Source organism: Festucalex cinctus, chromosome 9 (genome assembly GCF_051991245.1).
Source record: "Festucalex cinctus isolate MCC-2025b chromosome 9, RoL_Fcin_1.0, whole genome shotgun sequence".
In the NCBI taxonomy this organism is placed as follows: Eukaryota; Metazoa; Chordata; class Actinopteri; order Syngnathiformes; family Syngnathidae; genus Festucalex; species Festucalex cinctus.
In genome coordinates, this window is record NC_135419.1 from 15,411,622 (window position 1) to 15,433,286 (window position 21,665).

General features: G+C 39.8%; 2 protein-coding genes across 2 annotated transcripts in view; one reads left to right on the forward strand and one right to left on the reverse strand.

The window, feature by feature from the left end:
- The window catches only part of cfap100 (cilia and flagella associated protein 100), a 44,544-nt gene that overhangs the window by 4,790 nt on the left and 18,089 nt on the right, over positions 1-21,665 (forward strand). Inside the window, exons 2-3 of the mRNA XM_077533110.1 lie at positions 10,949-11,012; positions 20,634-20,833. The gene's annotated coding sequence lies outside the window, so the exon portion shown is untranslated. The remainder of the gene's footprint in view (positions 1-10,948; positions 11,013-20,633; positions 20,834-21,665) is intronic.
- gabra4 (gamma-aminobutyric acid type A receptor subunit alpha4) lies at positions 5,857-21,004 on the reverse strand. Its single transcript, XM_077533105.1, has 10 exons — positions 20,727-21,004; positions 20,496-20,665; positions 20,280-20,398; positions 19,525-19,592; positions 18,225-18,445; positions 17,379-17,461; positions 14,335-14,478; positions 13,878-14,030; positions 11,193-11,449; positions 5,857-7,476 (listed from the first exon to the last, which is right to left on the reverse strand). Exons 2-10 carry the CDS (start codon positions 20,585-20,587, stop codon positions 6,931-6,933), a joined length of 1,683 nt encoding a protein of 560 aa, XP_077389231.1. The 5' UTR covers positions 20,588-20,665; positions 20,727-21,004; the 3' UTR covers positions 5,857-6,930.

Below are 21,665 nucleotides of genomic sequence, written 5' to 3' on the forward strand. Positions count from 1 at the left end.
GAGTTGAGTGGTTGATATTTTTGTGTATTAAATACGTAAATAAATACTGAAAGTAAGACGTTTTTTTACTATCATTTTTATTGGTGACAATATTATTAGCATCAGATTAAAACACAATAGATGAGTTATCCGTGTACATTTTATGAATTTATTTTATTCTTTGCTTGCCATGTACAGTAGCTTTTAATTGTTACTTTTTAATGGCGCTGATAATGATTTTGCCGCAAACAGCCACCAGATGGCAGAAGAAGACAAATTAGTGAGCAGTGTTCACTGATTGGTTCTCTTCAGGCTTTTTCTTTCTCTTTAAAAAAGAAAGAGAAACAATGAAACAGTATAATTCAAAAACCAGATGCATGTGCATCTCATTATGCAAATCCATATCAGTGAAGTAAACTTACAGTTTTTAAGTGTGCCTTCAGTTGTAAAACCGCTCAATGAAAATCCTGTTATGGTTGGAAAAAAATATATATATATATCATGATGTGTTTGATTGTGTCAAGGGGTGACGGAGTGATGAGAACTGGACATAATGTAATGCTTCACAGCATGTGGCGATTAAATGCCTGACAGGAGGCAGATGGTAAAGCTCGCAGGAGTTCATGGCATGCTGATTTTTCGACTTGATGTCACCAGCAGTCGCTCTGTTGGACTCTGAAGGTTATGTTTCCATGATGTTCACACACACACAGACATAACGTGGTGTTCTTTTTCCAGAACCTGTCATCGACCTTTTTTCCTCACAGACTGTTATTTTATACATTGTCTCTACTCTTTCTGGACTTGAGTCCTCCTTACTGCTCATACTGCACGTCTGTTCTCTTTCTGTGGCCATTAGCTGTACAGGATGTCCTTAACACATTCACTGCCAGCCCAGAAAAAACTACATCATTTGACGTCTTTTGCCGTCAATGGCACACTGCCAGCCCGGAAAAAAACTACATCATTTGACGTCTTTTGCCGTCAATGGCAGTGAATGAGTTAATGTCTTACATATACGGTAAACTACATCGGCAGTTCTATTCTATCAGACTGTATTATGTGCCCAATTTCTTTCTCATTTCCGTCTTGTTGAGTTCTGAGCCACGCTAAACTTCTTTCTATCTGTTTGGCTGGCCATGCGTTGATATATTTGCAATACCGTACGCTCCGAGTCCATCTGTAAGTGTGTCATCCTACTCTCAACCTCGGTCTGTTTATCCAGCAAATAAATGATCCAATCTATATTTGTCTCCCCTCCCACCCACAGACGTGTCTTTATATGGGAACCAGGCAGTGTGAACGATTGGGCTACTGCGGATTTATTCAAGCAGGTCTTTATTTACTCAACTGCAAAGACGACCAGGTGTGTTTTAGGCTTCAGCTCACCTGTGAGCCTATCATGAGGACAAACGCTATAGAAAATGGATTGTTAACAGTATTTATTTCATTATGTGACTGTTGCGGAGCAAAGCAGTTAGCGGAGCTACCACTTGCGAAGCAAAGCAGGCACATATTACTATCTTAGAAAGCGGTGTTTATTTTTTTTATTTACCAGAATTCTTCAGACAAAATGCGGCCCGAACCATTGAACGTACCGGCACAAATGAGTTATCAAAAGATGTGGCTTGGTCTGACTCGGCGGGGAATTATGTTTTTCGGAATTCCGAGTTACCATATGGTGACGCAATTCCCCTAAAAAGTCACATAGGAATGAATGGAGAAAGGGGGTGGGGGGGGGGGGATCCACAAATCAAGCCTATAGGGATTGACCTGATTTCAAACAGGAAGTGACTTGATTTCAGTAGGAAGTGATCTGATTGCAACAGGAAGTGACCCGGAAGTGACCTGATTTCAACAGGAAGTGACCCAGAAGTGACCTGTTTTCTTCAGTTTGGAATGAATATTCACTAGTGTTGTTCCGATACCGATACTGGTATCGGCAGAGGCCCCGATACTACATTAAAACAGTGGTATTGGTATCGGTGAGTACTCACAAGTAACATGCAGATACCATATCCTATTGGTCCTTGAATGCTCTGAACCAATGGCAAGACAGCTTTTTCATGTTGAGGAAAAAAACCTTAAGTATCGGAATGGTATCGGCCAATACTGTAAAGATGGGTGCTGGTATCGGGGCCCAAAAAACAGTATCGGAACAACACTAATATTCACGATAGGAAAATTCATGATTTGGACAGGAAGTGACCGGATTTCGACAGTAAGTGACCCGGAAGTGGCCTAAAATCAACAGGAAGTGATGTGATTTCAACAGGAAGTGTCCCAGAACTGACCTGATTTCAACAGGGAGTGCCCTGATTTCAACAGGAAGTGACTTGATTTCAACAGTATTTGGAAAACTGTTCAGTGCATGCGGCTTTCCACCTTGCAAGAGTCAGCAGTCACGTCCAAAATTTCAGCGGAAAAGTGTTGAGTACTTGTACTGGTAACAATCTGAAAAAAATGGTAGCAAACATCCTTACTTTTAAGGAAACCAAAACTAATTGAAATTACATCTTACGTTAGTAAAATTTACCATAATTACAATGAAAGTGTCCTTTTGGTGTTTGTCTTTGTCAATCAAAATTAATTAAGTAAAACTAATACTAAAACTAATAACTAAACTAAAGCGAGGCATTTTTGATAAACTAAACCTAACTGAATGGAAAAAAAAGATGAAAGTCAAAATGGAATAAAAACCAACTAACAAAAAATCCAAAACTATTATAACCCTGGTTTACGACATATTTAGTGTCTATTTCCCCTCATGAACGCCCCATTTTACTGAATTAAGACCAACAAGCTCAAAAATGTCGAAAACACTGAAATGAATAATGACGGGAAGCTGACACTATATGATAAATAAAGCCTCAAAGCTTCTCTCTAGCAGCTTTGGAGGCATTTAATGTGAGAGGAGTCGGCATCTTCTTGGCATCGGGAGCGACGAGCCTGTAAGAAATAAAACGCAAAGAAAAGGGGAAAAAAATCCACACAATGCAGAGTTAGCAGCTCCATCAATCATCTGCACACTTATTTAGAGCACATAAACAGCAAACATCAATCTGTTGTTGACAAGCTCCTCATTAGGACGACGAGCCTGCTCGCTCTGTGTTTTCATGGCGAGATGTGGTCGTGGCAGGCAGTGCAACGAGGGCGAGCGAGTGGGAGAGTGGCAGCGGGGGGCAATAACGGCAAAAATCAATTTCGCACATGGCTGCGTTCAGGAGAGATGAGTGGCAGCGGGCATCTTGATCTGTCTATCAGCCCGCTGTCATGTCGGCAGCATCATCGCTCGTGTTAGACTCACAGATCGACAGGGGCCAACGGCTGCGACGACATGGATGAAGAAACGAGAGGCGCTCGGCACATGTTGAGTCGATGCACGTTACAAGTGAGCTCATGCCAAGCTTTGGCAAAATATAGGCTAGAGTGAAAATTACACGCCATGGACAAAAGTATTGGAACAGCTGACAACGGGAATATAGTATTAGTAAGCTACATTATCTTTGTCATAATGTGTGTCACTGTGTAAACTCATTTTTTTTTTATGTATTTATTTATTTTTTTAATAATAATGATTTCTATGCAGCCCCACTAGTCTAAATACGGTATTCTGGTTTTATGCAGCCCCACTAGTCTAAATACGGTATTCTGGTTAGCATTGCGTTAGTGGAACATGAGTTATTAAGCTAAATCCAGTCGTTTTTATCCATCTCATGGGGATGGCCATTTTGCCACTTGCTGTCGACTGAAGATGACATCACAGTTGCTCAGATAACAACCAATCACAGCTCAGCTTCAAAAACAGATCAGCTGTGTAGGGCTGGGTATCAATTGCTGCAAAACAGTAGAAACTTTGTTCTCTTACTTGGTGCATGAGCAAAAATATGAATATTTACAGTCATAATTAAATCCAATACGGTTACATTAACTCATTCCCTCCCAGACATTTTCACTGAAGCATCTCCTGTCGTCCCGTCGCTCCCGGCTGTTTTTGTGGATTTTGACTGATTTTGCAATGCCCACAAAATATTGTGTTCTACTGCTATAAAAACATGGAACCCACCAAAAGAATGATTAGAGTCTCTTCATCGGGAATAAAAAAAAAAAAAAGTATATTTCTATCTGTTTTGCAGCAATTAGCATTGGAATATAGCTACATTTTATCATTATTCACAAATCTGCTTAGAACTGTGGGGAAATCAGCTTGTTTTAACATGGCCCTGGTTGATCTCTTATACTCTGCTGCCACCTGCTGGTCGTTTTTTGTAATAACTACGATTGCTTCGACCGTTCTCTGCAGTAGAGAGACTGCATCAAAGTATGCTCTAGCATTAAAAAGCAAAACACAAAAAACGTATTAATATGTCTTTGGGAAATTTAAAACATTTAAAATAGAACGTATTTAGACATTTTTTGGCGCAAATGAGTTAATCATGTATCATGTATGTTTTATTGAACATGGCCTGATCAAAACCATGAATCAATATTGCTCTATGAAAAGGAATATCGATTCGATATCGCTATTTTAAACCCAGCCCTAGAGCTGTGATTGGTGGTTGCCTGAGCCCTGAGCATGATGTTATCTTCAGTTGACAGCAAGTGGCAAAATGGCCGCCCCCTTGACTTGGATAAAAACGGCTGGATTTTGCTCAATAACTCATATTCCACAAATGTAATATTAATCAGAATGTCATGTTTAGACTTAGTGAGGTCACATATAACATATTATTGCCAAGAAATGTTTTAAGGTTGACATGTTTTGAAAATTGTATCAAGGGGCAGCCATTTTGCCACTTGCTGTATTTATATCCATTTACATATGAATTATGCCAGTTCTGATGGAGCTTTCAAATCAACACAAACCATTCATTCACCAGCCAGTCAGTTGACAACTTTATTGTTGCAGTGATGGACTAGCCAAAGAATGTTTTTCTGTGCCATTCAATAACATGACGTGAGGTAAACCCTTGCACAATCCTTGTCCACACTACCATTGTAGGAAAGGAAGCTTGTTATGTAATATTAATGAATAACATGACCATACTACTTCCTGTCGGCCAGATCCTCCAATTGTTATTTTCAAGTGTTTGGCTATATATAGATTGAGTTAATCCATCTAGTATAAGATTGATACTTGGTGAGTAAGTGCTGTACAAGAGGCTTTTCATTAAAACTCCTTTTTTTGCACCTTTCCAGTCCAAACTGAATCCAAATCTACTTCAATTAAATTCCACTGTCTTTTCAACAGAGTTCAGGTTTATTTCTTGATATCTTGGGCTCTATTTTCGTAGACAGCGCACCTGGGCCGTGGCACAAATGTCGGCGTATCCCGATTTTTGTGTCAGCGCAAGGCAGACTGCTTGTGTTCGCCGATTTGGGAAACGATCTTTAAATTTGCACACAACGGCATGCGAATTTGTTGGCAGAAAGTCTACTCGGACCACGTCTAAATACTGGCACAGCTCTTCTAATGCGTTTTTTGTAAACGGGTCACAGACAGACAGATAGATTTGGAGGTCCCGCTGACATGTATGGTGGATGTCAGACGTATATCATTCATATAATTACTGTTTATTAACTCATTCACTCCCAGCCATTTTCACTGAAGCAACCCCCTTCATCTTCAGCTGTTTTACTGAATTTTGACTGATTTTACAAGGCCCAAAGAATATTGTGTTCTATTGCTATAAAAACATGGAACCTACCAAAAGAAGGAAAAAAAATATTTTTATCTGTTTCCGCTTTGCAGCAATTAGCATTAGAATATAGATATGTTTCATCATTATTCACAAATCTGTTAAGAACTGAGGGGATTTTTGTAATTACTACCATTGCTTCAAGCATTCTCTTCAATTCAGAGGGCACAAAGCTCTAGCTTTTAAAAAAATAAATAAATACATAAATAAATTTAAAAAATAACATAAAAATGTATAAATACGTTTTTGGGGCACTTAAAACATTTAAAATCGAATGTATTTATATGTTTCTGGGAGCAAATGAGTTTTGTACTTCGTATTCATATAGTGATTAAAAAATAAATTAAAAAAAACAAAAAAACGGTAGCTTGATGTTGAACTGTTACCGTTTGGTCATTGTTTTCCAAAGTAAAAACAGATGTTTGCAAATGTCTTATTTTGATTAAACACAAGATAATCAGTCGTATGTTGAAATCAGAGGATTTTGCCAATTTGAAATAAAAAAAAATAGCTCCACGATTACTCGATTATTAAAATAGTTTTCAATTAATTTGATAATGGATTACTAGCCAATTGATTAATTTTGACAGCTCTAGACTATTGTGCAAGTGCAATGCATTTATTTAAAGGGAATAATAGATTGACTTGCTTGCTGTGACCACTCCCCCTGAATCACAGCCCTCCCTCTCGCAAATCCGCCAGCTTGTCCTCATTTGCGTATTTAGCGTGACGTGCGGTATTTACGCCGATCACGAAAACAGAGCCCCTTAACTTAAGACCACCCTACTTTTTCATTACATTATAAAGGCTTGCTGTCTCATCATTAATAATGTCTTAATATTCAAATGTCAGTACTTAATCAAGTCAGTTAGTATAAATAAATATATTTACATAACTGTACAGTTTCAGAATGGCGGCGCACACGCCCACACAGGTTCCCAGATGCAGGATAGAAAAATAGTAAATCTCATGCATTATCTTGACTGCAGTGGTAGCCGGTGAAGATCTTTAAATACACATTGAACAAGATCAAAACCAGTGTGCTCGTTTTCATCCGCACAATGAGTCAAAGACTTTCATCGTTTGACTGATTTGTTCCCATGCTCACTTGTTAATAAAAACAACATGTGTCCTCGCAGGATATGAAGGTGCTTCTGTTCTGGAATTGGCAGCATATTCCTCACGTCGCTTATATTCCGCATTCGCTCCCCATCTGTGACACAAAATGGCGCCTCACACTTGTTGCCAGTGTCTAGCCTCCTTTCGCCACCATGGTGTCCTTGGATAAGTAAACCACCCAGTAAACCATGTTGAATGCCCCGAAGGACACCGGGAAGAGGATCCGCGCATACTTGTCAATTTTGCTGGTTCCGCCCGTCCCGGCAGCGGTGGGCTGGGAGCACGGCGTCTGTTTTAGCTCCGCTTTGTTCCCCATCATCTGGAGGAGCTCCAGTTTGGGCCCCAGCAGATGCTGCAAGGAAGCGGAGGTGGCGTTGCGCTCGCACGGCGTACCCGCCGTCACGTCTGGCGCGGAGGCCGCCGCGGCCTGAGGCGCGTTTTTCACAAGCCGTTTCTCTTCCGACGACGAATCCACGCTCGGCACGCTCTCCGATTTGGGGCTGGAGCGGGAGAGGGTGGACGAGCTGCCGTTGGCGCCGCTGGTGAGAGGTCTCGGCGGCCGGGCTCGCCCCACTCCTGAGATGTTGCTTGTGGACTGGGCTCGCTGGTGGTTGCACGAGTCTGGCTGGGAAATGTAATTCATCCGCTTCCTCAGGTTACCATTCGTGTCGGGATTTTGCTGTGAAAGCAACGAAGATGTCAGTTGTGCGGGAATGGATGCAATAATTAACTGTAACCTACAAACAGTTACGTTGTTATTTGTATTAGTTCACACTGAGGGTGAGTTTAGTTGTTGATTTTGGTTGCCTTTTTTTCCTAAATAATATTAAAGAGTAAGCAGAGTATAAAGAGTAACCACATCATCACAAGAGACATAGCAACTGATAACATCATCATATTTCCATCATAAGGACATAGTAACTGTATAAATAGACAAACTAAGAGTGGCTAATACATCATCATCATACATTATCATTATGGGACATATACATTGGCATCATAAGGAACATAATAACTGCATAAATAAATGACAACATATTTTCACCACAAGGGACATAGTAACTGTGTAAAACTAGACAAACTAAGAGTGGCTAATACATCATCATACATTATCATTATGGGACATATCATACATTATCATTATAAGGGACATAGTAACTGCATAAACAAATGACATCATATTTTCATCATAAGGGACATAGTAACTGTGTAAGACTAGACAAACTAAGAGTGGCTAATACATTATCATCATGGGAACGTATCAAACATTAGCATCAAAAGGGACATAGTAACTGCGTAAACAACTGACAACATCAAAGCCATAACACAATGACCCCATTGACCTGACCCAAAATACAGTCATAGCACAACGAGCAGAATGGCGTGGTTCTTTTATTTATCTTACAGATAATAACCGACTTTTTATTTCTTTGCTTTGTTTATGAAGTATTTTAAAAGTACTTTAAATTATGCGCATCACATTTGTGTATGAAATGTGCTAAAAAATCTGCCTGGCCTTACCTATAATTTTTCTTTAATTTCCAAGATCCACCTTTAGTAAATTTACTCTATTTATAGTAAATTTTACTCTATTAAGCCCCAAATACCAAATAAACTCAGTTTTAGTTTTTTTATTAGTAGGCTAAGATTTACACTAGGAAGATACAAGTAAAATACAAAAAAAATTGAAAGAATAAAATAAAAGTCATTCAAGGGTTGAGGAATGAATTCACAACCTTCAGCTTGGAAGACTTCCACACTACCACCTGAGCTATGCCCCTCCTCCTATTCAAACGTACTCACTGTCCTGTGGTGACATGACGTGTACCACACTACACGTGGACCACAGGAAGCAAAGGAGAGTCTCGTCTTCGGTGATGAGACAGAAATGATAGACGAGTATGTTAAAGGTAAAGTCTATAAGAGTGTCTCCAAGGAGCTGGATGTTTCTGTGACTACAGTTGCCCACATTGTTCAGAAATTTGTCCATGTGTATATTTAGTTTATTTTTGAAGTGTAAAAACACCTTGCATTTCCTTTCCTGCACTGTAAAGTGTGTTGGCGCAGTGTAAACCTTGTCATATTGATCTGATTACAGAGGCCCTCACACAGATTGGCCTTCATCATCAAGTAGATGTCAGAGTAGGCGATGCAGATGTCACGTTTCAAGGATTTCACTCATTTCACACAAGCTTAGGACAGAAAGGAGGTAGTACTGCATCACACTGGTAATGCAGTATGGAGTCAAAGAAGCTTATCCTTTGGGACTTGATGTTTTCGAGCAGGCAAGAGTGCGAAGCTGCCTGGCACTAAAGCATTTGCACAAATAATCCACCCCCCACCCAACCTCTGAAACGGAAAATATTCCGTGTTTTTGTGTCCAACGTGGACGTCGGATTCGTGGACGTGTTTGCTTGTCATCATTAAAGGTGTGAAACGCGATCAAAGTGGAGCGTTACGCCAAATCTTTTCTCGGGTCAACAGGACCTGTTTTTTTTTTTTTTTTTTTTTCTGCCCGCCAACAGTGAGGCATCTCCGAAACATACAGACGTACGCAGGCTGTGTTGTCTTGGCAACCTACTTAATCCACCGAAGTGCTGTTGTCACCCGACTGCATTCAGGCGTGATTACGCCATCGCGGGATTTGGACCGGAGGGGGCAACTTAAAGAAGTCAGTGCGTTACTGATCACTGAATAGTGACGGAATTCACATTACATGTGAACAAAGCTTTATGGAAGCTTTTAATAGCCTATTGATATGAATTTCGTCCACCTCTTTGTTAATGCTCATTCCTGACAGTATTTCAGAAATAGCAACGAGAAATGCTATATCTCATGTGGTGTCTTTAAAGTTCTTTCTAAGTCCCCCCCCCCCCCCCCCCCTTCACATACATATTGTTTTGTTTTTAATAATCTGGATGGTATGGCGGACTCTAACAGCCTGACATTATAATGATCCAATTGAACTTCATTTGCTAATCACAAACACAAATAACTGTTTTTAAAGAGAGATTTAGCACCTTTTAATTTAGCACCAATATCTTTGTACTGTCCATTTATGTTTGTGTCTGCAAAAGAAAGTATGTTTATATGTAATATATATTTTTTTTTTTAAATAACACTGAGGGGCATATTCACTAAAGGTTTGCGTCGCCTTTGCACTGCGCTAACCGGTAAAAATGGAGCAATCCGGGAGCGTCTAATTCACGAAACACACGCAAATGGGGAAATCCATCACTAAGTGCGCTGCCACCCAGATTGCGCCACGGTGCGCCGGTATAATTTGCGTGCATGTAAATTATGTAATTTGCATACATTTGCCGCAAAATATGCCCACCCCAATGCAAATGAGTCTCATTGATATACAGCGTCTAATTCACTAACGCCAGCGCATGTAGTTTGCGTGACGCAAATAAAGTTTATGGAAAGCATCTATAAACCTGCCGCAACCTCGGTCGGGGATCATGACAGCAGTGCATGCCATTTGTGGCACAACATGATCGCTCAGAGAGGAGAAAGAGAGAAGGAAAGAGGGAGGGGACTTTTCTATGTTGGTTTAGGACACATAACGTAACCCGGCAATGGCGGGGAGGCATTTTACGATCATTTTTACGTGCCAGATGGATACTGTACATCAACGCCAACCTCTGAATATATATTTTTAAAAAACGATCGCACCAATAATTTGTACGTTTTGAATGAATGACGTCGCTTTCAGTTTAATGGCGCTATAAACGCTTACTCTCAGTCCATCCTCGCTTTCTGATGTCATCTTTCTCGCAACTGTTGCTATAACAACCATGTTCTTGGCGCAAATCCATTGCCATGTGTGGTAAATCCGGTGCAAATTTGCTCCAAGCTGTCAGTTATGTGGCCGTGTTTGCGCCGGTATATGATTAGAGCAATATCCTTAGTGAATAGGTGGGAAACTGGGTGCAGATTGCGGGTGCAGTTATGGTGCAATATTTGGCGCTATTACCAGACGCAGCGCATTCTTACTGAATATACCCCTGAGGGCTCTATTTTGGTAACCGCGAGACCATTGAAGAACGAGAAGCATTGTTTCCCATTTTCAAACATAATTTTAATTTAATTTTATGACGCAGCTATACCCCCAGTGTCTAAATAATCCGTCCATTCATTTTCTGCAGCCGGCGTGCTGAATTTCAGCTGACTTCAGGAAAGAGTCGTAGGACATCTTAGACTAATTTTCAGGTAAGGATTCATTTGTTGGCCCAAAAATCTCATCCTTCCTTATCTCTATCGTGGCCACTTCAGGTCATTCAAAGGTCCAGTAAGCACATTTTGCAAGAGTTGTGCAGTGTAAGTGCTCCTCGAAGCAAAGCGCTATCAGATTATCTGCCACGCTTATCTTTCGAGGGACATAACACGTACCTGCAGCACTTCCTCCATGTCCTTGACCTTGACCGGCGTGCTTTGGGGTACAGGGGGGCATTTGGCCGGCTTCTTTTTAGCCCGCTCGAGCTCGGCGTTGGTGAAGTAGTTGACGGCGGCAAACTCGATGAGGGCGGAGAAGACGAAGGCGAAGCAGACCGCAATGAACCAATCCATGGCTGTGGCGTACGACACCTTAGGGAGGGAGTGGCGAGCGCTGATGCTGAGAGTCGTCATGGTCAGCACGGTGGTGATGCCTTCAGAGTTCAAAAAGAGAGTTTGTGAAATGGCAGAAGTTAAGTGAGGTCGGATGTTAAACTCAATTTGCTTTGGACTTAGCTAACCTGACACATTAAAAGCAAGCACAACGGTTCTGTAATGTATGTCTAAAATAGAAACTGCATCAAACACACTTTTTCAACATTTATGAACAGTGTTTGAAGCCCAACACTGTGCTTCTACAAATGAGTAAACATTAAATTTGACATGTCACATATGCTTATTAGTGTCATTGTTCAACTGGAGCCTATCCTATCTGATTTAGGGCAAGAGGTGGCGTACAACCTGGACGAGCCATCAGTCAATCACGGCTTTTATTCCTTGTTTGACAGGCATCTACTTCCACATGATTCAACCGATTCGCATAATTCTAATTTCAACTTATTCCAAAAATTCACACCACAGGGGCTAGTATTTTATTCATTCCAGATATTCAGTTTTTCCAAAATTCAACATTTTTTTTACTCAAAAATTCCCAATGGGGGCCCAGTTTCCCCCAGAAGTTGTTCGCTATGAATTCCCAAATGCGCATTTAACATCACACGTTTACATCAGTCCCATTTGAAATTAAAATCATTAAGCTCATTCACTTCACTTTGGAAAAGATTTTGAACGTGCCAAAACTACCCACTGCCCAAAAGTTCAATATTTTCACTTTTAAAATACCCACAATAAATTCCCTATTCATTTTTAATTCATTCATTCATTTAATTTAAAAGAGATTCACATCACATCAAGCCAACCATTCAGCTCCTTCAATTCTCTTTGGGAATAAAAAAAATAAAAAAAATAAAAAATAATAATCCTAATTTCGGTCCCAGCGTGACAACAGAACCATTGATTTAAAGAATGTCAAACAATTGTATAATGTAACAAAGCCATAGGCAGCCAGCGACGAACTAAAATATCAAAGGTGTGCATGGCAGCGCTGAAGGACACAATGTAATGAATGTGATGGAATGTCACATTGTGGCTGTCACGGTGCCATGAAGAAATAGACGAGATGAATACGCATGCGAGAGTGTATACAAGGTCATGTGATGCTCCTACAAAAATAGAAAGATGCTCTCTCTATATGCTAACAGTGCACCACTCGTCCTCTGTGTCTTTAACCAATACCGATAATTGAATTTAGAGAAACTCTCCTTCACATTGGCAGTCCAGAACATTCTTCATGCCACAGTTTGAGTCCTTCCTCAACATAAATGCAACGCCTTGCGTACGGAGGTGACCGCTATATAATTGCATGTCAATCAAAGGCAACCAAATGAGAATTCCAGGTGAAACGCGGCTTGTGGATGCAAAATGAGTATATTGACTTCTGTTTATCAGCAAAATTATTTGGTGCCCTTCCGTTGAGGAACGAAAACCCCGTAGTGGTCCCTGAAATATCTTTGGAATTTGCTAAATTTGACAAGTCACAAAGTTTCTGGGAGAATGTCATAAGAGATTCAGTTTTATTGTTTTCATTTTCACTAGTAGCAGTGGTTAGATAATCTGATTATTCAAATATTACTCAAAACATTGACCATATGAGCAAAACTTTTGATGGGGGGAAAAAAGTATCCCAGGTGAGATTGAGTTTGCCCTTTGCATTTCTATTATTATTTTGTTTGTTTTTATTTAAGCACAGAAACGCACTTTTTTTGTTGCTTTTTTTCATGAGCTGAACTTAAAGATCTGACACTCGTTAAATGTACGCAATAGGTCTATTAGGCCCCAAATTTGACTTAAACCGTTAGTAAACACTTGGCTGTGTTAGTAAATACTCCTTTGCCAAAATAATCCATCCACCGGTGTTTGTGTTGACTTTTATATTGATGAGATTTACTTTTGTTTCATGATTTGTCATGTTTTCCCTCCCTTTTTCCCCCCATAGCTAGTCTTGAGTTTTTGGACTTTTGTTGATTTGGTATTTTTGATATTCCAAAGACAAAGACCAATCACATGGGTGAGCTAAAGAAGTCAGAGACATTCAGGAAAGGAATTTACTAGAGTATTTAACCAGAAGTAAACATTTGCGGGTACAAAGTAATAAAGATACACATGATAAGAATTCTGATTATTATTCTTAAATGGTGGCTAAGATCACGGGAAAACATATTTAAATATAGAATTCAGCTCAAAGACAAATTGTGTATGTTCAACTGATAAGTTGTTGAATCGTTTCACAGTTTGTCGTTTGAACTACACAACTTCTGTCGCCATCCTTTTAGTCGGCTCCACTGTACTTAAAAGGTGCACCAAAATGACTTGTGTTCATGTCTAATCTTAGCTTTCAAAGAACACCGTGTATATGGGCAGAGCGGCTCTTGATATCCGCCGTAATTACACAGAGAGAGGAGGCACTCCAAGCAAATTAACAGCCAGCCAAAAGGTTGGAGACAATGAGTGAGGTCCACGTACCGAAAACCGTGCGCGCCGGGACCGACTCTTTATTTATCCAGAAGGACACTTGGGAGAGGATTACTGTCATTATGCAAGGGATATACGTCTGAATCATGAAGTAGCCCATTTTCCGTTTCAAGTGGAAGAAGACCGTCATCACCACATATTCACCTGCAGGATCAACACAGAGGAATTAGCGTGATGAACAAAAACATTTGGACAGATTTCACTCATGAAAGCTTTGGGTAGTTCATGTTTCATTGCATGTCATCATAAATAACCTTTAAAAAACACATTTTACTCAAAATGATTGAGGCTGCTGAAAGGTCCGAATTTTTTAATATGATACGTGAAGACAAGCTGAATGTCCCTCGCACCAAAAGAAGGCAGCAGACAAGCTCGAGAAATGCAACACACGGTGGCAAGCAGTCAGATTGACAACGTGAAAATGGTGAAAGTCTTGCACGAGTCTCACCTGTGATGGATTTAATGCTTTCGCTGGAGACCGTCTGGCCGATGAGATCGTACTGAACCAAGCTGGAAGACTCGGGAGGGACCTCCACGGAGTGCTCAGGCCCTTTGGTCCATGTATAGATCATCTCCGTTTTCGGGTAGGCATCTGTGCAGAGTACAGAAACGTCACCGAGTGAAAGGTGGCTAACGCTAATATGCTGCGACTGAGCAAACTTTCAGGACTTGCTTAACTTAAGCACTGACTTCACTTGCTTGATTTTCGCCACAGGAACTTGCAACTTGCTTGAAGTTAAAATTAGAGCCTTACTTTTGGACTTGCATTACATACTGTATCATGATTTGATGATGTTGAAACACGTCTGAAAAAAGGCAACTCTGTCAAACGTTTTAAAGGCTAGTTCAAAGGTAAAAGATTTGTGGTAAATATTAATCCACATAAAAAAAAAAAGAAAAAAAAAAAGATAAATTTGAATGATGTGAAAATTGAAGTAATTTGCCACAACTCATATTTTACTTTGATTGGTGTGAATAAATTCATTTAGCACTTCATGTCAACTAATTTATATGCAAACCAATGATTTAAAGAGGTCCTGAATTCAATTGGTTTCATTCATTCATGCAAACAATCAGTTTTATCTGAAACTTTTTACTTGATGTAAAACGTTTTTGAATGTCGTGGGAAGCACATTTTTTTATCGTCATCTCAAAGATTGAAAGGTGTCATAACTTTAAAGGGATGCTTTACTTATTTAGCCATTTTTGGCAGTCAAACATTAATAGTTTGTCTATAATTAATTTAATACTTTCATTATTTTTCACGTACAATTAGTACCTTTAAAAACACATTTTGCAACTTGTTGTCGACTGAAAATGACATCACAAAGGCTCAGGTAACCAATCACGGCTCAGCTTGTGAATGTCACATGACCAAACCCAGGTGAGCTGTAATTGGTCAGCCCTTGTGATGTCATTTTCAGTCGACAGCAGGTTGTAAAATGTGTTTTTAAACGTTCTAATTGTACGTGAAAAATAATGAAAGTATCAAATTAATTATAGACAAAATATCAACTTTTTTATTGCTATACCGGGCTAAATAAGTGAAGTATGCTGTAGCCACCTTTTTTTTTTTTTTTGTGGTCATCTCAAATAAAGATTGAAAGGTGTCTTTGAATAAGAACTTTTTTTTTTTTTTAAATAATGGAATAAATAAAAACACCAAATCTGTATAGACATTTGGGTGACTACAATTCGTGAATTTTTAATTTTTCTTATTAAAAAGAATTCTAACACTTGTTTAATTATATTTAATAAAATTATTTATTTTGATTTATGTTATATTATTTGATGTTAATTTATTTTTAACATTAAATGTGAGTGTTTGGATGGATGGATGGATGGATGGATGGATGGATACTGTATTGTTTGAGGAATATGAATTTAAAAAAAACAACATTTTTATCCATCTCGGGGTGGCCATTTTGCCACTTGCTGTCGACTGAAGATGACATCACAGTTGCTCAGGGCTCGGGCAACGACCAATCACGACTCATGTGTTTTCTGAGTTTGGTCATGTGACATTCGCAAGCTGAGCCGTGACTGGTCTTACGCACTTGTGATGTAATTTACAGTCGACGGCAAGTGGCAAAATGGCCGCCACCTGAGACGGCTAAAAACAGGTGTACTTTGCTGCTTAATTCATATTCTACAAAGACAGTGTTAATAAGAATCTCATTTTTAGGCTAATACATTAAACAAAATTTTTGAATTCTTCTTTAAGTGCAGTACTGGATCAGTACCACCAGCTTTTACCAGTCTTTTTTTTTTTTTTTTTTTTACTGAAAAAAGCATTTTTACTGAAGTACCGAGTACTATTGAAAGTCTGCTGACATCTCCACATACAAAAATGCCATAAATTCCTCTTGTGTGATTGACTTATTTCATATCAAGATGGCGTTTTATGTCTCAATGTTTCCCTCCGAGTACTTCGGCCACTCAATAAATGCACAACAAAATGACAGCTGTCTTTGCCTTCCACTCCCTATGGGACTCCGCACCAGCAGGATACCAACTGTGCTGCCAAAATGAAATGACTCTGGTGTGTCATGGAGTGCGCACACAAGTCCAGATGGAGAAGCAAAAAAGAGAGCGTGGGGGAATGAAGGCAGAGGAGAAAGAGGGGGAAATGAGCACACACACACACGCGCGCATACATACGGCAGATATGGAAAATAGCTGCATAGGTCTTTGCTATCCCGGGGCACAGGAAGGGAATCTGACCTTTCCTTTGCTTCAGGCCACATCACATGCAGGGTCGTTTCCTCCTGACTGGAGGTGAGCACCAGGATGAGGAGGGGGGGTGCATGAAAAAAGGATGACAATAACCGAAAAATGGGAATTTGTCCTCTACAATGTCATCATGCTGCGTAATTGATGGAGATTGGCCAAGAGCAAAGACAAACGTGATTTCCATTCCTTGTTTCTCTTTTGCTGATAGAATCTCTAAATGGCTGCGTCTCTCTCCCCGATAAGGATGAGCTGCTCTATTTGAGTAGCTACTTTAATTGAGATAAGGCATTTTTGCTGACCAGTAGACCCGCCATAAACAATGGTGCTGAGTCGAGCTTTCATTGTTCGCGGCTAAGTGCAACAATTGAAACGCATTACGTCATTATTTAGTATTAACAGACTGGCATTTATTTTGTGCTTTTCAGCAAAGAATCCATTTCAGCGCCAAAATGGGAACAGTTGTGATTGAGTTGTTGTTTTTTTTCTGTACACACACACACTCACACGTTTGTCTTAGTATCATCATTGGGACTTCTCATTGACATAATGCCTTTCCCTAACCTCAACCATCAAAAATGATTGCCTACTCCCATTCCTTACCCTAAACTCAACTATAACCCAATTCAAACCTAAACTCAAAAACCAAGTCTTGACCCACCAAAATGTCCCCACAATTTCAAATCGGTCCCCACAATGGTAGTTAAACCTGGAAAAACACGCGTGTATGGGCCCCCACAATGTAGCAAAGACAAAACTTACAGCTTCCAAACTTGAGGGGGCACGCATGTCCATCCATGGGGAAGTCCACGAGCTTCATGGGACATTCTGCGCTAATCGTCAGTCTGTTAACCATAAGATAGAAGAAAGTGAGACAGTGAAAGACCCACAATAAAACACACACACACAAATTCTCCAATAAAGAACTCATTTGCTCCCAAAAACGTATAAATACGTTCTATTTCAAATGTTTTAAGTGTCCCATGTATTTATACGTTTGTTTGTTTTTTATGCTAGAGTATACAGAAGACTTTGATGCAGCCTCTCAACTGCAAAGAACGGTTAAAGAAATTGTAGTGATGACACAAATGGCCAGCTGGTGGCAGCAGAGTAAAAGAGATCAACCAGGATCATGTTAAAAAAAAAGCTCAATTGCTCACAATTCTAAATAGATTTGTGAATAATGATGGAAACTTAGATATATTCTAATGCATATAGAAATATACTTTTTCCTGATGAAAGAAGAGACTTTAGTCTTTCTTTTGGTAGGTTCCATGTTTTTATAGCAATAGAACACAATATTCTGCAAACAGCCGGGAGTGAAGGGAATTGCTTCTGTGAAAATGGCTGGGAATTAATTAGTTTTTCTTTTTGTTCAAATACCAAAGACAAATATTCACCATGTTACCATAAATGTCAATTTGTAGAGGAATACATTCTTCAATAAGCAGCGAAAAATGCTGCTCTGCGTTTTGCTAACTTTTAAAGTTTTGAAGCTTAACACTCAGGAAATCAAATTCCGACCTCTGACAAGCTTTGAATTATTGAATCCCTTTTCTGGATGCTGTTTTAAATACAAAAACCGGCGAAGGCTCATTCTCGCAGGACCTCATGGTGTAGAGAATGGTTCCGTTCTTCATGATGCGGAACAGTTTGTTTGGCGCCGTCATGTTGTGGGCCACTGACTTCTTGCCGTTCCTGAAGAAAGTGTCGGGCGTCCAAACTTTGGTCACCATCAAGTTGTTCAGCCTTAAAATCTCAATCGGACCCTCGTACATCAGCCTGCGATCCACCCAAGTCTGACGAAAGAACACGTCCATCGTGTATTCCTAACACGTGAACATGGACAAATAAGGCAAAAATCAGTTTACAATTTCAATTTTGTTGTTTTGTTGTACACTGCTCAAAAAATAAAGGGGAAAATGTCAGTTAAAAAATAATTTTAGGACAACCAAGTCATGTAACTGATCCGGGTCATGGCACCAATTGAAAAGTGCTGAGCAAACTTTTACCTGTCCTTTTATCGTTAATGCTTAGTAACTAACAGAAGACTGCATATTGTCATGGAGCCCTTTTTTGCCAGCAGCGGAAGAAGGTCTAATCCGTCCAAAATGGTTCCTACACATATACTGTTTTGGCCACCCCCACACAGAAGCTGTTTAATATGGCCAGTTGTAAAACCTTTTGTTCATCCAAACTTTGGTACTCTGTCTGTGATAGTGACGTGCAACAGAGAAGAAGAACAAAAAGTTGAGTGTTTGGATAATGTGTGTCCCAAATTGTTCACTCGACAAAAAAATGACTAGCAAAAGAGATTGGAAACGTCACACTGTAGTTGTGACTTAGGCTAACAGTTAGCCTATTTCTTCTATATCTCATAGGTCAGTCTTGATATTATGGAGTGTTTCTCAAAGTATGGTACTAGTGCTTTTGTTGGTACTTGGGTACACTCTAGTGGTAGCTACACAAAAGAAACACTGCCCATGTAGTACAGTTCAGTTGTATTTAACTTTTTAGGACAATTTTCCTATTTTTAGGCACAATGTTTATGTGTAATTTGTGCATAATGTTACAGTGACTTGCAATATTATTTTAATGACAGCTTTGCTATACCGCTTTAACGATAGTCATTATAGTAGTATTCAGAGTACTTTGTTTTTTTTAAGGTGGTACTTGGTGGAGCACACACTTGCCAATTTTACATCATCATGGGTGGTGTCTTTTTAAATAACTGGTTAAGATATACAAATAAATAAAAAAATAAAAAATGGTGTGCATGTATACCCGCTAGACTGAACGGCTGATATCCCAGAAATGCAAGTGTCACTCACAATTACGTTGTTTTTTTTGTTTTTTTCGAAGTAATTGTGATGAAATACTTGAAAGTTGTAAGAATTGTTGTGCATACCATTTCAACATCTGAGACAGGACCAAAACTTGTCACATAAATGTCTGTCTTGACCTCAGTCACGGGACCTGATGAGACAGTAAATCACATGTTCAACTTTAAATGACCCTCAAGTTGCAATCCATTAGTCTTATTCACACTTCATATTTTGTGTAAACACCCTCTCATCTTCTCATAGGCCTTCCTTCTGTCAGGATGAAGTCAGAAAGCATGCACTTTGCCACATCAGCCTTAATGGATGTTAAAGAAAAAAATACTTGCAAAACATAATCCTGTTTGATTTTTTTTGCCCCGTTGAATGAAAGTGGACTTGACTGAAGTCCTTACAGTGGGGATAAAGCTCCAGTGTGGATGTGCTATAAGTGCAATGACAACATAAACACGCACATGCTTCAGAATCAAATCGGCACTTTTAGCACTTGAACTGTGCATTAAGCGTTTGGCCCGCAACGCGATTATATAACCACACTGGGAATAAAGGTGCGATTTTTATAGGCTATGCGATAATATGCCGTTTAATATTGCGTGGGTCGTGATGTCCCGTTTGGAGGTCGAATTAACCCAAGGTGAGAGGGATGTCGATTAATATAATTGATGTGAATGCTATTTATGAGTACATGCGTCATTAAAAGTAAAGTTAATGAGTTCAATTGCTGTCGGCAGTAATTCAATGGTGCGTTGATTTGCCTAAAATGCGTGCATTTATATGGTAAAATTAGAAAGGCAGGATGTAATTGAAAGCAACTGATACATACCTCCGAATCCAGGTCTCAGCCTGTTATCGTAACCGTCGAGAAGTCGGTCTAAAATCCGCGTAAAATTCTCCGGATAGATCCTGTCATCCTTCCTTGTCTGTCCTGTGGTGCTCTTAACACTAGACATATGAAAATCGAATAATTTAGAGTTTAAAAAAAAAAGAAAAGAAAAAAAAAATGGAAGTTTTGGAAATCCACTGAAAATGTGGGACTCACCAAGTCGCCAAAGAGAAAAAGTAGACGAGAGTCGTAATCATAAAAACGGGGTGCGTCGCCGTCACCATCGCCTTCGTAGTGGCAGAAAGCATCTTCGCATGCCATACTTCAAGCTTCTTCACATCTCCTCACTTCCAGGTGCCTCTTCGGGGGAGGTGGACGAGGAGGAGCTGAGGTCAGACGGAGCAAGTTTTTCCCCCCGGCCGCGGACGCGCCAAATAACTCACGCACCTTCAAGCCCGGTCACACCTCCCTCCATCTCCAGCTTGGATTTCAGATGCTGCTCCTTTTCTTTACACTTGCATCCACAGAAAGAAGCAAATCCGCCTTCTACGTTGGTAGTGTCACCCTCCCTTCCTCACAGCATGCCTACGCTGCTTCCCTGTTCTCTCGCTCTCAAACATGCTTTTGGTCAAACGTTGCTTTTACATGACCCAGACTTTCACAACATAAAGGAACAGAGGCAGTTAACGTGAGCAGAATTTGCCCTCGCCCTCTCAACACTCAGCTCAGCATTTGGCCGCTCATATGTGGCTGTGACCTCCGCTGCTGCTTTGCATATTAACGCCTTCCCTCCTCGGAGTTATTTGCACAACTTTATCCTGGTGAAAAAGGCGCCAGGGGGAAAAGCCAATACATCGTGTACGTTTCTGTCATTTAAAAAAGTTCGAGTATTACTATTAAGCATTTTATTTGCACTAATATGTGCTTTGAACCCCACAAATCTAAACACGGTATTGCGTTTGTAGAACATAAATTTAATGGTCAGCCTTTTTTTTTTTTTTTAAAATTGACAGAATACAAATTGACAATTCTTTTCTGCAACAAATCTTGTCAACAACAAATTAAAAAAACAAATGTATATATATATATATATATATATATGTACAAAGAATAGGCGGCCATTTTGCCACTTGCTGTCGACTGAAAATGACGTCACAGCTGCTCAGGTAGGGACCAATCACGGCTCAGCTTGTGAACATCACATGACCACGATAATGGAGCTCCGCCTGTGTTGAGCAGATATCCTGGATGATTCAGATTATTAAGCCACTTTTGAAGCAAAACATTTTGGCTGTTTTTCAAATTGTGTGGACTTACATAATTTGGACTGTACTGTAATTTAACTATGATAACACACGTCCTGTATTATAGGTACCTCTGCAGTCA

Coding starts and splice junctions, on each gene's coding strand:
- gabra4 (XM_077533105.1), bottom strand. CDS start 20,587: ATGCTTTCTGCCACTACGAAGGCGATGGTGACGGCGACGCACCCCGTT. Junction 19,593..20,279: donor GCTGAGACCTGGATTCGGAG/GTATGTATCAGT, acceptor CTGTCTCATCAG/GTCCCGTGACTGAGGTCAAG. Junction 17,462..18,224: donor ACCATTCTCTACACCATGAG/GTCCTGCGAGAA, acceptor TATGGTTAACAG/ACTGACGATTAGCGCAGAAT.